Source organism: Diospyros lotus, chromosome 9, assembly GCF_014633365.1.
Source record: "Diospyros lotus cultivar Yz01 chromosome 9, ASM1463336v1, whole genome shotgun sequence".
Lineage (NCBI taxonomy): Eukaryota > Viridiplantae > Streptophyta > Magnoliopsida > Ericales > Ebenaceae > Diospyros > Diospyros lotus.
In genome coordinates, this window is record NC_068346.1 from 4,696,059 (window position 1) to 4,715,968 (window position 19,910).

Here is a 19,910-nt window from a genome sequence, read left to right on the forward strand (position 1 = left end):
TCATCCAACAGCTGCGCTACACCGGTCAGCTCTCCCTCCCTCTCTCTCTCTCTCTCTCCAGACTCTTCATTAACAAAACTCACTGCTTCTACCTCTCTCTTCGACGAATCAGAGAGGCCCTGTTTATAGAGCTTCGGCCACCGCCTTCCGCTCTCTGCCTCCATCTTCAATGCCAGCGGTGAACTATATAGGTTTTCATCTGTTGTTCCGTTGATTTTGTTCGTCCGGAGCAGAAATCGAATCATGTTGATTTTTTTTTTTTTTTAGTTTTAATTTTAGTTTCAGTGGTTAAGAATAGAAGCTTGGGACAGAGAGGAAGAATTCGTTACTGAATTTGAGTCTACTGCCGAAGGAAAGAGAAGGAACAAAGGAACAAGCTTTTCGTATCTAAGATAGCAACAAATCATCATGAAATTGAGCCGTCAAATGATGATGATGATGATGATAGAATAGTTACCCCCAGAACACGCAGATGATTCCCTAGAAATGGGCCTAGAATCCTGGGACTGAACTGAAGAGTTTCAGTTACTCGAAGGGAGTTGCTTCTGCCTCTGGGTTTGAGCTGAGAGTAGGGCAGAAATAAAATCATCCATTGCTTGCAGAGAAGACCCCTTTTGGTGGCCTCCATCTTCTGTTAATGCTGCTTTTATGAGCTCTCCAATCTTAGTTGCTTTTCTCTTCATCTCCTCTCCTTTCCCTTCCTTGTTGTCCATCACCAGTTCTGTTATTCTCTTCACTTCCTCTCTCGTTACGGTGCCCTGCATTCCTCTGGTTAACTCGATACAAACCCCCATCTCCTCCACCATCATCTTCGAGTTGAATGTCTGCTCGGCCGCCAGGGGCCACCCGATGATGGGCACGCCTTGGCTTAGGCTCTCCATGGCTGAATTCCATCCACAGTGGCTGAGGAAAGCTCCTGTTGATTTGTGGCACAAGATATCCAGCTGGGGTGCCCACCCTCTCACCAACAAGCCTTGTCTCCTCTCTTCAAACCCCTCAGGCAGCCATTCTGATCTGAATTCACCTTCGGGATTAAACCCAAATGGAGGCCTTATCACCCAAATGAAAGGTCTGCCACTGTCTTCCAAGCCCTTTGCCAACTCCATCATCTGGGTTGGATTGATTGTGTTCTGTGAACCAAATGAGATGTAAAGCACAGAGCTTTCCGGGCGCAAATCCAACCATTCTAAGCATTCCTGAAGAGAAATCCCTGATTCCCTTCCACTGTGTCTTCCTAGATTCTTGGGTCTGGAAGAAGATGAATGGTTCAGCATCGCTGGAGGAAGAAGAGGCCCAACTGGCCAAACAGGAAGCTTGGTGTATTTTCTCAACACTTCCATACCAAGAGGCTCAATTTCCTCAGCTGTGCTGACTAGCCAGCCGAAGGACCTTAAAGAAAGCCCAATCTGAGGCTGAAAAAACTGAGACCACAAATCATTTCCGTCGGCTTCTCGGACGAACTGATGAAGCTGAGACCGGCGAAGGCGGGTCGAATCAGGAAAGCCCGGAATCTGAAACTCATCAGCCTCTGCGGACCTGTGAGGCAGGTTCTGCCACACTGACACATAAGTTGCAGTGCCATAAGCACCACCAGTGGTGAAGGTGACATTCACAGTTTGGAATCTCTCAGCCACTCGATTAGCCCAGCCATGGAAGACATCAGAGATGATGCAAATCGGGGGCCTGCCTTCTTTGGCTGTGATATCTGCCACAAGTTCCATGGAAGGAGCTTCAAGGGCAGCTGAAGCACGGCAGAGATTGATGATTTTGTGGAAAGGCAAGGCCTCGGAGTTCTCAGTGTTGGGTGGGAGGCCATGGACCAAGCTGTTGAAGGGAAGAGGTACCAGGCGGATCCGGTGATGGGATTGAGCTGAAGAAAGAGTTGGGTCCTTGGCAATGGATGAGCTGAGGTAGGCAATGTTGAGAGAAGTGTTGGCGATGGTGATGGTGAAGGCAGTTGCTTGGTGGATTCGTCTCGCTAGTGCTAGGAAAGGGATGAGATGGCCTTGTGCCATGAAAGGCAGCATCACTATGTGTCCTTCAGAACAACCACCCATCTCTCTCTCTCTCTCTCTCTCTCTCCAGATAGGTATGTGGGTATTAGTATTTATAGAGAACTTTGGATGAATGTTGGTTAGACAGTTTTTATCTGCTGCCCGCGTCGGGCATTTCTTATGCTGTGCGGGCGTGTCACCCCACCTCCGCGTGTCACTCCACCCCCGCGCGGACGTGGCACACCCTCCCCCCATCCCCACATACATATATGCATACATACATATAATTTTATATTTTTTAAATTTTACTATAAATTTTTATTTAAATAAATTATTAATTTTAGTTTATTCAATTATAATTATAATTACTTTAATAATTGCAATTATAATAATAATTAATAATTTATTTATTTTTTAATCATAATAGAATTTATATACTTTTTATGTATTTTTTAGTTTTATTTGTCAAATAAAAGTGTAATCGAATCGATTAAATTACTCAAAGGGATCTGACGTGATTTAATTTAGGGAGGCCAAAATAGAGAATTTAATTTAAGAGATTTTAAGTCTATTATTGATTGGACTACGTCAGTGTCGGACAACATAAACGGTTTGATATTTTTAATTTTTAGATTTTTCAATTTATTTGATTTAAGCATCTATTCGATCAAGTTGGTTTGATTTTAAAAAAAATATATATGTTCAATTTGAGTAATTTGATCAATTCGGTTACATTCATATATAACCGCTTATGTTGTTCGACACTGACATAGTTTAGCCAATAACAAACTTAAAATTTTCCTCTAATTAAACCCCTTATTTTGTTCCCTCTAAATTAAATCATGTCAAATCCCTCTGAGTAATTTAATCGATTCGGTTACACTCTTATTTGGTAAACATAGTTAAAAAAGACATAAAATATATATAAATTTTGTTAAGATTAAAAAAAAATTATTAATTATGATTATAATTATAATTATTAAAGTAACTATAAATTTAACCGAATTAATAATTTATTTAAATAATAATTTATAATAATATTTAAAAAATATAAAATTATATCTATATATGCATGGATGTATGTGAAGAGTAAGGGTTGTCACATCTGTTTCGGTTAAGATAAGAAATGTCCAATGCAAACAAGAGATCAAGACTAGTTGGTTGGAATCAATTTTTATAGAATTCGAATTTGAATTTGAATTCGAATTCCAATTCGAAATCAATATATTTAAAAGATATATTCTAAAATACGTATGTTTGTATTTTCTATATAGTACATTACAATCCAAACAAATTTAAAATATTATTATATATACTATATAACATGATATTCTCTAATCCAACGGCCACGGTACGTACGGACAGGTACCTTGTTGGAAGCTGAAGAAGAAGAAGATATTTTTAGTGCATAATAAAGATTCCATCTTATATAAATTTGTTAAAAGGGTTGTACTTGTCTGTCTTTGTTAAGATATTAGTCTTATTAATTAATTAATCCAAACCCATGATTACCCTTGTTATTATCACCAAAATTTGCCCTCTTTGGTAGCAAATAACAAACATAAAAATCATTGGATCTTCCAAACCATAAATATAGACAAAATATCATTTATATAATCCAAAAATATAACCAACAAAGTCACCTTCAAGGTGTAGGCAAAGATTTGCTTAAAATTTATAAGCACATGTATGATTGGGAACCTGTAATTGTAGGTGCCTAAGTTCATTTATAGAATTCAATATAACAAAACTAAAATAAACTTTCCACACCATTTGAAACCTATATCAATTTCTTTCTCTTTTTTTTTTTCTTTTTTTTTTTTTTGTTCTTTCTCTACCAATACCTCTGGTCGAATGCAGGGTGCATAACACTAATCTTCCCCCCTCCCCCCCCCCCAAGACAAAAAAAAAAGAAAAGAAAAGAAAAAAAAGTATGGTCTTATCTACAAAAAACTCACTCACTATGAATGGGTTTAAGAGTTCACAGACCAATCATAGTTCTGGTAAGAGATACTGATGGGGCCTCCATCTGCCAAAAGATGTGTCAAAAGACCTGCTTTAGTTGCATCCAAGTAACTTAATGTCCATCTGAGCATTTCCTTGTCCTGGCAAAAATCCATGTTAAACCTGCAGAGAGGAAGAACACAACAGAGCCCCAGATGATGATATCTCAAGTTATGCACTGGAACCTTAAATCTCAAAATGGAAGCAAGCAACTAACTGAGAATCTATGGAGGAGAGTGATGGCTCACCACTTCATGATCCGGGTGAGGTATACCGTCCTCTTTGCCAAATCCACCTCTATGCCATCTCTTTGGAAAAACTGCCTCGTTGCGTACCTTAATTCAGATTCGACTCCTTGGGGAGTGTAGAATCTCACGATTGGGCTCGACCTTGTCCCGTTACAGATTCCAAAGTGAATCAGGGGATTGAGTTTTGCACAAACTAGCTGGAGTAGGCAGAAAGTAAGGAAATCATCAGCATTGGCAATGCCTTCCAAACTTATATCCAGAAAAGCTCAGAGAGTAGTTTTAAGAAAAATACTGAGCAGACAGGTCTAGTCCATGAATCATATTCATGAAAAAAAGAAAAAAAGAAAAAATCCAGAAGAACAACTAACTGTTTACCTCTAAACGCTTGTCTCCATGACCAAAGGATTTAACCAAAGAGTATGGTGGTCTCCGATTGCTTCTTAGGATTCCATTCTTAATTGCGGCAAGGGAATAAGGATAGCCTCCAACCAAGTATTGGAAATCAGAGAAGAAAGATCTCCTATCAATAACACCCCCAGGATGGCCTACCTTAATCACAGCATGAATCACCATGGCATTGTAAAGGTTCAAGAAGAAGGCAAGTTTCTCATCTGTGGAGAGTGTCATAATGTTCAATCTGCGAAGATCTTGTACCAAGTTTACATATCTGCATTTTTTATCAAAGCAGTAAACTTAGAGAAGCTTGTATTTACATGGATAAAACAAACAAGATATGAAAGTAGCAACCAGTCATCATAAGATTCGAATTAGGTAATATTGCCAAAGAAATTGCTTGAAATAAGACTTGCATAAAAACCCTCCGATAAAGAGGGAAAGGACATGCGACATCCCTACCAAAGAGGGAAAATTGAAGAATCATGGGACAAATATGGGTTCTGTGTCAATTTACTATTAACAAGTGTACATCCTCCAATAAAGAAGGAAAACTATAATAAAAATATGATTTTCTCCACAAACAAACAGCAATTAATGGTACATGAATTAAGCAAGGAAAAACATCCCTTCAAGTGTATAACCAAAACTTGAGCAATAACATAAATAGGGAATAATGCAATATTTTTATCCTCTTTTCCTCTCTCCCAACGCAAGAGGTACAAAAAAGTTAAAGATCTATCGTCTTGGCAAGAGACATTCAACAGACACAAAAGATTAACACCTAAAATCAAGGATCTTTTTTATCCCCTCACAAAACACAAAAGGGTATTGTCAAATAAGATTTCTATAACATTCTTGTCATTCCTCAAGCACAGAATCTTGATATTTGATTAGGTAACTGATTTATATCAGAAAATGGTTGATGTTGTAATGTTTGTGGCTTGTAGTAGATGGAATCAACAATAGGCGATTGTACCAGCTAGCTGTCTCCACCTTATAGAGAAACAAAAAGGAACATTCTGAGAGAGTACAACCTGTCAAGAGAGAATGGGGAAGGGAAAGAATTATCCTTGTCTTACTCCCTTTTCTTTTGTTATCCCTCATTCTTGTTTACCCATTTTCCAGATCCTTTCTAACTATTGTAAGTATTGATAGTGGAGGTCTGGCTTTGCTCTCGAATAGCAAGGCCTTTCTATGTAACTTGTTATATTGTGTTATTTTATTCATTTTTCTTGTTTTATTGGGGTATAGTGTTCACTAATTCATACTTGATAGCTGATAGTATACACTCACCCAACATCATAGAGATGCATCAATTATTAATAAATCATTCCTAATCCTATAAATTAACCCATAACTGGGACCCTTTATTTGAAGACAATCAAACATTTTCACAGAAATCATGAGTAAGGAAAATCTTTTTTTTTTTTTTTTTTTTTACGTTTTCCTAGAAGCTGGCAGTTTTTCAGATTACTGCTAAGGTAACTTCGTCAACAAATGAATAAGATAAAATAAAATAAACTAAAGGAAGTTTCTGAAAACTACCTCCGAAATTCCTCACTGTGGCTGATACCAACATAATCAAGATGGCGCCTATCCTCAGAAGCATATGACTCAAGTATAGCAGACATTATCTTAGCGAGCTTCTGGCTAACTATAGCAGCCGACTTGGGTTCATTATCATTTGGGGATCCCTGAAAATTGAAGCAACGGGGAATGAAGGGTTCATGCTCAAGGAACCGGTAAAATTGGTTTCCATCCTCAAATTCGTTTTCTCTGTATATATGGTCAATAGCAAAGATACATAGAGTTAAAAACTACAATTAGGAATAAAAATTTGAATCCAACTTACAGGAAAATTCTTGAAGAGCTCTTACCCAAAGATGTGATGGATGAAGTGCTTTCTCAGAAGTTCCTTTCCAATAGCAACTGCCTGGATTTTGGTAATTCACAATGCAAAGGCAATAAGGACACAAGCAGCATGTAAAACTGGTCCAAGCAGAATCACAATTGTAATACAGAAAGCAGAAGAAAATTTTTAAGATTGATAATCCTAGAAAAACAAAGTAGCAACCATCTACTGGTTAGTGCATTATTACTTGGAATTTGAAAATTGATGGAAGTTAATCCAAATTTTCATAACTAGATATTACTGTTGTTGGAAACAAACATGGTTTCTACTTAAGAAAAGTTATTTCCTCTGTTCCATTTTATTTTCCCGAAGGTTTCCTCCATTCTGTCAAGCATTGTTAAGACACCATACAGAAATTCTCACACCTCAAGTCCCTTCCATCAACAGAAATATCTAATTCTCGTATTCATAGTAGTGAACCGCCACTTCCTCAGCGCACACAGTGGCTAGAATCAAGTGTAAGGCCTCAGTGTACATTTCTATTATTTACTCTCAAGTTCAAGTGTCAGGATTAGTGCTTGCTCTCTATTGTCCCCCAATCCCATCCATAAACGTGTACCTGCTAAAATTCCAACATTTCAAAGACTCTGTTTAAATATTTTCCAGAGTTTCTTCAATTTCATTACAACGTAAAATCAATTTATAGTCAACATAGTGAAAAGAGTAAATATGGCAAGGCAAAGTGCAATGATGAAAGCATTTTGTGTTGCCTTTGCCATGGGCCATGGACACTTTCAATAGCTCTTATTCACTGTTCAATACCTAAATGTTGATGCATCAACAAAATACACATCATTTTAATCCTCAGATTCACTACATTCTGGTTGACAAATCTCTTTTGACTCATATTATCCTCTCTCTCTCTCTCTCTCTCTCACACACACACACACACACACACACATATATATATGTGTGTGAGTGTGTGTGTGTGAGAGAGAGAGAGGACCCTTTTAGCTAATATATTTATATTGTTAAATTGGCAGAACCTAAAAAATCGAGTAAAGTAACTAGTTGTAAGAAATTAAAAAATAAAATATCCACCCATTATCATCTCAATTGATTAAAATGGGTGCAGAACCTGCAGCCTTGTGAAACTGAAAAATCATGTGGGGAACAGAGGGGAGTCAAACAATTTTTCTGAAGAAGGCAGTGGACCTAAGGCACTTTGCATGACCGTACGTACAGGGACCACTCATAAAAAACCTTTAGCAATTAGACGCCTCAGCCTTTTCCTTTCGTGAGTTTCAAGTTTTGGGGGGCGGGGGGCGGGCTTTCTTTCTTATGATAAAAGGGCATGATCTTTTGGAAAACAATGACAGTAGTGGTCTCTTGAGGTTGAAGTCCATTTTAGAAAATTTTAAAAACAATGGGCTGGATACAGTGAACCGCAAAGCGGCCTTTTCTGAAACCTATGAATTGGAAGTCAAGAAGCAAGAACAAGTTTCATCAACAACAGCTCAGTAACAATGCTAGAGTTGGGTGGTTAATTTGAGTCAATGAGAAGAAGGGTAGAATCGAAAAACAAAATTCAAATAAAAAGTTGTAGCCTTTAGTTTCTTGTTGGCGGGGTGGTTGAGCCGTCTATTTTTCTTCCTTTCTTAATTCTTCACACATTTCCTTTTCTTCCCACTTCATAGTACCATCAGAAACAATATGAACATGACCAAATATTCATAGTCTTAACTCAACAATATTAATTCCAACGAAATTCAAGAATGATAAATGCATTAAGTAACGAAGAAGCATTTAACACCTTGATAATTCGAAGAGACAGACACACAAACGCCGGCAACAATTTACAATGCATGCTAATACGAGCCACAACAAAAATTGACTGCGTCCAGTCCAGTAGAATCTGTAAACTAATATGATGATTAAGAAGAAGATTGGCAAAATAAATCACTTGTCCATGGCTTATCTTATAATAATATCTCCCGAATGATGAAAGAAAGGAAGCAGTGCCGGCCCATTATGTCATATTATAATCTCCGTTCGTTGCCGCCATTAAAGCAAGTTCTTGGGCCGAGTTATCATGCAGCATGCATGGTTGTCATTATTAATGTTGGCTCTAGAAAAGAGTGAAAGAAGACTGACTATATATACTCTATATCTATCAATCTATATATATATATATATTATTATAATAACAATAATAATAAAATGAGTCAAATAGGGTTAAATTGTCATAAAAGTACAGGCGTTTCCTAATGCTTTGCTTGGGCCACATTTAGTAACGGGAGGGATCAAAATGAATGTACAGGTCTATAGAATTAAGAAGGGTGCTTTCAGTTCACTGATATGATGATATCCCAAGAGGATGATGAAAGATGGTGTTCTAATAATCGGACAGAAAAGAGATTTGTAAAATCTTTTCCACCCATGTGACTGTGAACTCAAGATGAAGCCTTTAAGAGACAAAAAAGGTACGTTTTTTGAGCGGTGCGGTTCGGCCAGCGATCTCTAATAATTTAAAAGTTTTGGTAGATTTGAAATTCAACAGACAAATATCCAGTAAAGGTTAACGGGGTAAAGGAGAGATCAAGTGCTCCGCGGCCTAGCATAAGTTAAAGATCGGACGGTCGACGTACCTTGGATCGCCCGCAGTCGAAGTGTTGAACGATGAGCTGGACCATCTCCGCCCCCGCGAAGCAGTTCTTCACGATCTTCATCTTCCTCAGACGGTCCTGGATGGGCACTCTCTGCCTCAGGACTCTAACGATCGCGACCATCTCGTCCGTCCGATCCTCCTCAGGATCATCGAATCCGTACACCGGCGGCGACGGCGCGTCGTCTGGGCATTTCCTTCCGAGCATCTCCTTTAATCTCTGCTCGAAAAGCCCGCTGTTTCTGAGAGAATTCAGCGCCACCAAGCCTCCGAACAGCTTCTCGTTGAAGAAAATCTGAGGCACGGTTGAAGTTCCGGTCCTCTCCACCAATTCTTTCTCTCTCGTCGGATACACGTCGATGTTGATTTCGACGAACTTCAACCCTTGTTCTCTGAAGAACGAACGGACGGCGCTGCAATCTCGGCAGTTCGACCTAGAGAAGAAGCTGACGCGCCCTTTCAGTTCGAGGTCGCCTCTGGCGTCGTCGCTGTCGCCGTTCTTCTGCTTGACGATCACTTTGAGTCCCGACAGGTTGAACTCCGTCACGTTCGATTTCAAATTCGAATTCGAATAGGGCTTCGGGTCGTGGTTGTCTTTTAGGGACAACAGCCTTTTCGCAAGAGCCGCCGACAAACTGTTGCTCTTTTCGCGGATGAACTTCCCAATAGCCGGCACGTCGACGGTGGAATTTTCCGGCCACGACTGAGACCGTGATATCGGTGGCGTCTCGTCCGTATCCGCCGGAGAGCCAGTCACTCCCGGCGGAGCCTCCGGCTTTGGGAGATGCGAATGAGGGCCAACCATCTCCACGACGTTGCCATTTGTTTTCAGACTATCGTCTCTATTTTCTCCAGAGACGTCCATTTCCTCTGCCCGGCCGGCCATCGCGGGCATCTCCTCGCCAGCTTCTCCAGCGCGAACTTCCCCCTCAATCTTCTCGATCACGATATCGGAGAACTCCGAAGCTGTACTGTGATCATCACCATTTGTAATCTCTTGGAGGCCACTGCCAAGATTGCAATTAGAATCCTGGGACACACCAACGGAATCGGAGAAATTCTCGGCATCATATCTTTTCAAACCCACTCCTTCGTTGGCGGACCCCAAGTTTCCGTTGACAAGATTTTCCCCTTTCCTGGGACTTTCTCGGGAAATTTTGGTACCGCCAGAATCTCCATTTTGGAGTTCATATTTCCCGGCGTCGGAATGACAATCTTTCCCCGGGCTCCGCCCGTCGAGTTTGGCTGTAGCACCAAGATTCCCATTCTCCGTTTGCACCGATAAATCCATTCCACAAAGGAGCTTTGCTTGCTTTGATCTTGACGAAGAAAAGCCAAGAAAATGATGAGGGAACTGTGAGAGCAGAGGAAGATTTCACAAAACCCCTACCCCAACCCAACGAAGAAAACTATGGACTTCGGGGGGAGAGAGAGAGAGAGATGGGGGGGGGCGGTTACAGGAGGCTGACAAATGGACTGCTATTTGAAGGGCCGGGTGGTGAATGGCCAAAACCATAAAGCCTTGTTTGGTTGAAAATAAAACAAAATTATAAGTTTTATTAGAGATTGAACTTCAATTTTTGTTTCTTCCCATCCCATCCCCACTTGAATTTATATTAGTATCAAAATTTCCTAGTCTCCATCACATTCATATTCAAAATGAATTTTTGTGCAACCAAACAAGGCTTAATGAAGAGAGAGAGAGAGAGAACGAGTCAAAGAGATATTGCCCCATGGAGAGTGCGTCTCCTGTTTGGGTAAGTCGAGCTCTCAAGTAACCGGCCGCCTGACGTCAGCGTATCTTCGCCGGCCGTTATATATATATATAATTATATAATGCCGGATGGGTCCCACCTCCTGCTTCTATTTACGAATAGCATTTCTATTTAATTAATGAGATTTCCTTTTTACATAAATTGTAATTTATGTAAAATTGTTTATGAGATTCATCCACTAATATTATGTTCAGGCAGGACATAATTATTATAATAATGATATTATTATAATAAACATAAATTAAAAGATGACTGAAAAGTTAAAAATTCACTTACCTTAAATTAAATCTCTACTTTAAATATCATTAATTAATTAATTTGAATATTATTTTCTCTTACCAATAAATGACCGATTTTCCATTGATTTGAAACAGTCAGCCACGGGATGAACTTGCCCTTGCTAGAGCCTGCTTGAGTCTGAGACCTGGTCTAGCGTTGGATTGGATTTTTCTTAATTTTTGGGGCTCAAAATTTAGAAAATTCCCTTTCCACCCCATCCCAAAATATCCAAACCAATTAATGGAAATTCACTTAAAATTAATTTAAAAGTTCAAACTAAATTATCAAAAGAAAAAGCAGTTGGGTAACGGTTAATTTGGGTCGGGTTGAGTTGGGGAGGTCGCACACGTCCGAGGTCTGATTCATTCGTTGACACGAACTCAGTCAGCATCCTTTCTGAAAGTCCTAAAGACATTTTCATCGTGTGATTCACCAAACCAGACTACTAGATTTTATCCTTGGTTAATTAAATTATATTATATCCTATGTTACCATGTCACAACCTTCCACGTGTACATTTCTTATTGGTACATCTGACGTTGTAAACTTTTAAAATTATGTTTATCTATGTTACTGCAGCCTATGCTATTATTATTTATATATATATTATTTATATATTTATACGCAAGGAAAGCCATTATTTGGCCGCAAATGCAAATACCTCTTCAAACACAACCTTTTTATAAGCTCTTTTTTAATATTCGATAGGTGATCTCTTAACTAATATTATTTAATTTATATTAAATAATATTAATATGATAATTTAAATATAATGATTACGTTATATTTATTTATTTAAATCTTTTAACATAACAACTTGATAGAATGACTCACACATCATTATATTTGAATTACCACACCAACGTTACTTAATATTAATTAAGTGATGTTATTTAAGAATTTAAAATTTTATATTAATATAAATTTTAAAATTACTTCATATTAAAATTAATTTAAACCCTACAACCAAATAATTTTAAAATTTGTATTAATATATATATATATAAATATCATGTGGGTTTTCATCGCGGGATTTGATGAAAAATTAAGTAGGAGAGAGTTTAATGAGAGATTAGCAATCAAGTTTGTAATCAAATGGTGCCATCTTTGCTTCAACTAACAAAATTTCTTTTGGGTTGCAAAGCAACTTTTGGCTAATTTGTTGGCTAATTGATGAAAACGCGTGAGATGATTATGAGAAATTATTAAAGCTCATCCATTGTCAATAATTAATAATACTAAAAAGGAGACTCATGGTTTGGCAAGCAATTCATCAATATCTCAAATGTTAAATTTGAATTATAGTATCTATCATTATACATTAATTATTTTTTTATTGTACAACATCGTGTTGTATATTTTTACTTTTATTATACGATACATATATGTACATATTCAAAAGGATCACGTTATAGGTATTTCATAAGCTACATCATACATCATAAATGATAAAAATATCCCTTGTACATCACCGTCTCTTGTCGTCTCATTACCTTGAATGAGGGATATTTTAGTCATGTGTCTCGTCTCATTGTGTCTCAACACTTTGAATGATGGTATTTTAAATATTAGAACATCATTATATAGTCTAAAATATACACTATGATGTACCGATAATATTTTTCACACAAATATCCTATTTAAAGCCTTTTAAGGTAATTTTATAATACTTAAACTACTGACCAATTACAGAGCCAACTGAACGGACAACTGTCTGATTTTTCTGTTAGCTGTTTCCGAGGTTGTGCACATTTGATTGGGGCACTTGAGTTCAGTTTAAGGTGACCGTTAAATCAAAATAATTAAATTGAATTCATTAAAATTAATACTTGAGTTTGGTTCCATTTGTATTTCAAGTTTTTGCTTTGGTTGGGTTTTTAAATTTGAATGTTTTAATTATTTTGATTTGGTTTATTTTTTGTGTTAAAAAAATTAAATTAATTAAAATATAAAAAATGACGTACTAATTTTTTAGTATTTTTAGTTTTTTCAAACAGTTCAATTTTTTTATTTTTTTAATTTGGGCATCTATTTAGTCAGTTTGATTAAAAAAAAATTTAAAAAAATTATTTATTTAATTTAAACAATTCAATATCAAACTGACTGAATGCTTATTCCTAATTGAGTTTAGGTATTTAAGATTTCAGCTAATTTTTAAAAAAAAATCACCTTTTTTTAAAGATCCTTCTTTTTTATTTTGATTTTTTTTTTGTATTTGTAATGTTTTTAATTTTTTTGTGAAATATTTTTTTTTAAAAAAAAAACTGACTTGTGTTTTCTACTAACTTATAGGTGTACTTTTATGTTTTAAAAATTACATTAAAAATATTTTTTATTAAATATATATTAAGAAATATATATATATAATTAAAACTTTTTAAAATAATGAAAAAATATGGAACTTCTATCCCCAACTAGACAAGATAAGTTTTAGGACAAACTTTTTCAATACCAATACGATTGACAATCGGACAGGGCTTAGAGTGTCATCTCCAACCTTAAATTTGAACCCTCAAATTCATTCTCAAACTCAAAACCTGAATTTAATCAAAAAAAAAGATTCAACCCGAATTTTGTCTCATTGAATTCAAGGATCCCCAAAAGAAATCCATTCCTTAAATTATATATAGGTTAGGATTTGCACTTAAAATTTCCCCTAAACCTAAGCTTAAATTCAAATTAGCTCTCTAACCCATAGTAATTAAGTTAGATGGGTACATATTGATGTCTCTAAATACCAACCCCACCTTACCTTACCTTGAGAAATTCCCTTTTAAATGGATTTGAAGAAGGATTCACAATGAATTTAATTAATTAATATTGAAATATAAAGAAATTGAGATAAAAAAAAAAGAGGCGTGATTGACGGTACACGTTTGGGTGTTCCTTTGACATTTCATCAAATTAATTCCAAAAAAATCCCAATTTATTTGACCGGTATTAATTCAACATCGTGTCCTTTCAATATCTTGGAATTTGGGAATTTGGGCGGGTCTTCGTGAAGGATGTTGCTTTCATGTCTTAGTTTATGGCCATTTAATTCACTTTGGCCTTTTCTAACCACCTTGGACATCTCCATTTAATGACTTTCCATTATATCAACATTTATTTACTCATTAAAATTTATTTATATAAACAAAAATTAAACATCACATCTTAAAGATAATATTTTGATTTTAAATTTTTTTGATCTTGTTGAGTAATAACAATAAATTTATAGTTGTGAGAGAGTTCAGTTTTGAGAATCTTGTTAATAGAATACATTTAAAGAAGACAATGTGTCTCTCAAGTAAGTCCTCTAATGCCTAATTTAAATTTGTTAGTAATTAAAAAAAAAAATATATTCTATATAGTACTTTCTAATGCCTAATTTAAATTTGTTAGTAATCAAAAAAAATAATAATATATTCTATATAGTACTTTTTGTATATCTATAGAGTGAGAGGGGCAAGTTACTTTCTATTTATAAAAATTGAATCTTAGAGATAAGAAAGTATCTACATTTTTTGAAATCATTTATTCTAGCTCTTAAGGCATCAATTTTAGATATTTGTTAGCATGCTTCGATTGAGACCACATTTAAAGGGTCTTCGGGAGACTTGTCATTCTTTCGTAGAATCTTCCTTAATGCTTGAACGAGAGAGTTCATAGAGGGTCTCTAAGAGAGCTAGACAAGAAACTCTCTCAACTTTCGTGATTTCTTGTTTTATCCTTTAAAATTCTTTGGGGGTCATTTCTTCTTGAGATTAATTTTTTTTTTTACTAGCAGAGCGTGATTCAAGATATATCGCATTTAATTTTATTTACTTACTCGCACGTAACCCATCCCACCTCTAGTTATTGTTAAGACCACTGTTCACGGAAAGAAGCAAAAGCAAGAAGTTTAGGGCCGGCCCGAAGTGTTTAATAGTGAAACTTTCGGATATTAGGCCCAATGGACCTTTGCCCAATCAAACCCGAGCCTTGGGCTTGATGGTCCATAGAGTAAATCGGTCTGTTTTCTTTTTTTTCAAGCCCCATTTCTTCATTTCATTTCTTTTTTTTTTTTTTCATATTCCATTATCTTGGAAGGAAGATCTATTTTTTCCCTAAGCCTATGCTTAAATTCAAATCATCTCTTTAACCCATAGTCATTAAGTTAGTGGGTATATATTGATGTCTCTAAATACCAACCCCACCTTACCTTACCTTAACTTACCTTGAGAAATTCCCTTTTAAATGGATTTGAAGAAGGATTCATAATGAATTTAATTAATTAATTAATTAATATTGAAATATAAAGAAATTGATATATATATAAAAAAAAAAGAGACGTGATTGATGGTACACGGTTGGGTGTTCCTTTGATAATTCATCGAATTAATTCAAAAAAAAAAATCAATTTATTTAATGGGTATTAATTCAACAACGTGTCCTTTCAACATCTTGGAATTTGGGAATTTGGGTGGGTCTTCATGAAGGATGTTGCTTTCATGTCTTAGTTTATGGCCATTTAATTCACTTTTACCTTTTCTAACCACCTTGGACATCTCCACTTAATGACTTTCCATTATATCAACGCTTATTTATTCATTAAAATTTATTTATATAAACAAAAATTAAACATCACATCTTAAATATAACATTTTAATTTTAATTTTTTTTTTTATTCTTAAGATATAACAATAAATTTATAGTTACGAGAGAATTCAATTTTTAAGAATCTTATTAATAGAATATCATTAACGGGGATGAGGTGTCTCCCAAGTAAGCCCTCTGATGTCTAATCTAAATTTGTTAGAAATTAAAAAAGAAAATAATGTATTTTATATAATACTTTTTGCATATCTATAGAGTGAGGGGTAGATTATTTTGTATTTATAAAATTTGAATCTTAGAGATAAGAAAATATCTATATTTTTTTAAATCATTTATTCTACCTCTTAAGGCATCAATTTTAGAGATTTGTTAGCATGCTTTAATTGAGACCGCATTTAAAAGGTCTCTAGGAGACTTATCACTCTTTCATAAAGTCTTCCTTAATACTTGAACGAAAGTTCATAAAGGGTCTCTAAGAGGCCTAGACGAGAAGCTCTCTCATCTTTTGTGATTTCTTTTTTTATTCTTTAAAATTCTTTGGAATTATTTCTTCTTGAGATTAATGTTTTTTTTACTAGCAGAGCGTGATTCAAGATACATCGCATTTATTTTTATTTACTTACTCGCACGTAACCCATGCCACCTCTAGTTATTGTTAAGACCACTGTTCACGGAAAGAAGCAAAAGCATGAAGTTTAGGGCCGGCCCGAAGTTTTTAATACTGAAACTTTAGGATATTAGGCCCAATGGGCCTTTGCCAATCAAACCCAAGCCTTGGGCTTGATGGTCATAGAGTAGACCGGTCTGGAAAGCCCTATTTCTGCCTTTCTTTTCTATTTTATTTTTTTTCATAAAATTCCATTATCTTGGAAGGAAAATCTATTTTTTCTTGTTTTCTTAGGTTTTTTAAGGCTTACACTTTAGGGTTGATTTTAAAAATTTATTATTTACATATTACTATTAAATTTTAAAACAAAAAAAAATTGATAATTATAAAGGTAATCTGTTGTCTGACGATATTAATCGAGGGAGGGACACGTTCAGAATCCCATCTCTACAATTATCGGACAATTGTTATGTTATTTGAAGTGTATAATATAATAATTCTATTAATAGTTAATGTAACATAAAAACCAACCTAAATCCCAACTTTGTGAGAAAAAATATATATATTTATATGTCTCCAAGGAACCTCTCTCAAATTCTTCGCGACAAGTCTTCACCTTGAAGATTAAACTGTAATGGATGAAGGAGGAGAAAAGAGAGAAATGAGTTTGGCAAAGAGAGAATATGCAACTGCTAGGGCTGTGTACATAACGAACTATAATTTGGATGATTCTAAAGGAGCAGAAAGCTAGAGAACCAGCGATTAACGTTGAAGCAAAAGCACTGATAAAACCTGTATTCTTTATCAACCTCCTTCGAGGTACTTTCTAACAAAGGAAGGGAAGCAGAGAGACAGGCAGAACTGGTTGGACCCAAAAGCCACAAGAGCAATAAGAAAAGCTGTCCCAAATCCAATCCCAAAACCCATTCCAAAATCAGAGCCTCCTCTTTTCTCTGGCTTCTTGGCATCTACTTGAGGAGGAGGAGGAGCTCCTTGTCCACTATTGGAACAGGGGGCGGCTGGTTCGCCGCAGAGACCTTGGTTCCCATCGAAGCTTGAACTAGGAAACGTTGTGAACTGCCCGCCATCCGGGATCTCGCCAGACAGATGGTTGTAAGCAACACTGAACCGTGAAAGAAAGCTTAGTTTTGTCAACGAGACAGGTATAGTTCCCGACAGGTTATTATGGGACAAATCAAGGGCCTCAATGCTTGACATATTTGATAAATTTCTAGGAATGCTTCCAGATAAATTATTCCATTTCAGATCCAACACGTGCAGCTTTTTCAGGTTTCCAAACTCAGGCCAGATCGATCCATTCAGAAAGTTATTGGCGAGGGCAAGTGTTGGTGGAAAGCTCCCAATGTGATTATATTGGAATCCTCTACCACTTATGTTTCTTTTCACGAAAAATGGGAAAACCAAAGGATCTTGCAAGGAGACATCCCTGAAGATGAGGCTCTGTAATCCAGTCAGGGTCTTTGGAATTTCTCCGGTAAAAGAGTTGTTTGACAAGGCCACATAAAAGAGAAACTCGAAATGTCCCAACCAGGGTGGAAGTGATCCATGCAACCGATTCCATGATAAATCCAACAACTGCAATTGTCTCAACCCACGTAACCACTGGGGGATCAAACCGGTGAGACCGCAATTGGCAATAATGAGAGCCTTCAGACTTTTGAACTGCAGACTTGGATCTGAAGGCACCTCCTCATCGTGGAAGTTCAAGGTAAGAACCAAAGTAGTCAAATTCTGGCAATGCTGTAGAATTTTGAGGGCGTCTGAAAGGTTATAGATGCTCGAGTTCGAGAGAGAGAGGTGCGAGAGGCTCTGGAAATTCCTGAAGCTTTCTGGGATTTGGCCACCCAAATTGTTCCGTGCAAGGTTTATAGTTTTCAAACGTGGACAAAGGGCAAGATTACCGGGAACAGGCCCGGTGAATTGATTAGTAGCCAAATCAAGCGAGACCAGACGACTCATTGCCGAACAATTAACATCAATCGTACCATTTAAAGAGTTGTATCTCAGCCTTAGTGCAGTAAGAGTTCTAAAATTCGACAGAGAAGGCGGTATCCGGCCAGCAAAACCATTGGATTGAGCAAAAAATTCTTCCAACTTTGGAAAGCTATTAAACACATCTGGGATAGGCCCTGAAAACCAATTTCCAGATACATCCAAGTGATCAAGGTTAGAAAGATTACCAATGCCGTTGCTGAGCCCCCCCGAAAGCCAGTTATCCGGAACAGCAAACTTGGCTAATTTTGGCAGCCTGAACAGATCTTCTGGCAGATTCCCATTGAGGAAATTGGAGCCGATGCAAAGGCTTTCCAATGAGCTGCAATTCCCGATTGATGACGGAATTCTACCATGCCAGTCATTAAAAGTAAGATCAATGACCCGAATTTGAGTCAAGTTGTTCCATATACCCTCTGGAAGGGATCCCTGGAAACCATTCTCAGAAATGTTGAGAATTTGGAGTGAGGGAAGGTTGATTTGCACTGGAATGGAACCTGAAAGATCATTGTTGCTCAAGTCAAGGATCTCCAAATTGGGCAAATGAAACAGTGATGGTGGAGTTGAGCCTTTGAAGAAATTGTGGGAGAGGTTTATTGTTCTGAGCTGGTCCAAGTGGCCCAATGATTCAGAGAGGTTGCCTCTCAACTTTTGCCTTGAAAGCTCCAATTTGACAACTCCGCCAGAATTGCAGGTAATACCTAGCCAGTTACAGCAATTGGGAGAAGAAGAAGAGGAAGAAGATGCTGAATTGGTTTCCCAGCCATTGATGATTCCAGACTCCAAACCAACCAAGAACCCCTCGAGCGCCTTCAGATCATTGGAATTGCAAGTCAGGTTTTGGGAATTTAGAACCTGAACCTGTAAAGAAAACAAGAGACAGAAAGAGATTGCCCACAAATCCAAGAAACCCATCGCAGCAACACAGCATGCCGCCATCCCCACAGTTATACATATACATATTTATATATGGACAGAACGGAGGAGAGAGAGAGAGTAGCGGCAGTAGTCTTCTGCTGAAGAGAGAAGTCTTCTGTTTTCATTCGGTGGGGGAGAGGGCTTGGTCGTTGGAAACGTACGTTCTTCTGTCCTTATCGTATTATTATTATTTTATTTTCCTTTGGAGAAAAAATGTTAAGTAATCCTAATTTAATATTTGACACGCAAAAATTATGATTCAAATTGCAGGACTTAATTATTCTAATTTTTTCATAAAATTATTTGAAGATAATTGGAAGAAGCTTGACAATTGAGGCTTGATATCAATTAAATAATTAAAGGTTGGCAATTGAAGTTGAGAGCCATCCATACCCGTGAAAGCTTATTGAAGCATGAGAATTAAATAATTAAGCCTACCCTTCCAATATATTTAATTAAGTGGCCCACAAATGCAATCCGTGAAGTGCAAGGAAAGAGGCAAAAGTGAAAGAGCATGCAGCCGAGAGGACTCTCTCCGTTTGGGTTAAAGGCCCCCACTCCAACCGAAATTCATAACCGAG

The 19,910-nt window shown here is 36.8% G+C and overlaps 3 protein-coding genes across 4 annotated transcripts; all 3 read right to left on the reverse strand.

The window, feature by feature from the left end:
* Positions 1-310: 310 nt before the first annotated feature.
* On the reverse strand, positions 311-2,097 carry LOC127810613 (UDP-glycosyltransferase 92A1-like). The gene has a single exon (XM_052350174.1). It carries the CDS (start codon positions 2,055-2,057, stop codon positions 522-524), a length of 1,536 nt encoding a protein of 511 aa, XP_052206134.1. The 5' UTR covers positions 2,058-2,097; the 3' UTR covers positions 311-521.
* Positions 2,098-3,657: 1,560 nt separating this feature from the next.
* On the reverse strand, positions 3,658-10,624 carry LOC127810609 (uncharacterized). 2 transcript variants are annotated; one of them, XM_052350171.1, is made up of 6 exons: positions 9,143-10,624; positions 6,520-6,575; positions 6,188-6,418; positions 4,622-4,913; positions 4,247-4,443; positions 3,658-4,099 (listed from the first exon to the last, which is right to left on the reverse strand). In XM_052350171.1, the coding sequence occupies exons 1-6, from the start codon at positions 10,448-10,450 to the stop codon at positions 4,072-4,074; spliced, it is 2,112 nt and encodes a 703-aa protein (XP_052206131.1). In that variant the 5' UTR covers positions 10,451-10,624; the 3' UTR covers positions 3,658-4,071. The 2 variants fall into 2 exon arrangements, with proteins under 2 accessions (XP_052206131.1, XP_052206130.1); XM_052350170.1 differs by having other exon boundaries at positions 3,658-4,121.
* Positions 10,625-16,954: 6,330 nt separating this feature from the next.
* On the reverse strand, positions 16,955-19,447 carry LOC127810611 (phytosulfokine receptor 1-like). The gene has a single exon (XM_052350172.1). The coding sequence runs from the start codon at positions 19,348-19,350 to the stop codon at positions 17,203-17,205; it is 2,148 nt and encodes a 715-aa protein (XP_052206132.1). The 5' UTR covers positions 19,351-19,447; the 3' UTR covers positions 16,955-17,202.
* Positions 19,448-19,910: the final 463 nt, after the last annotated feature.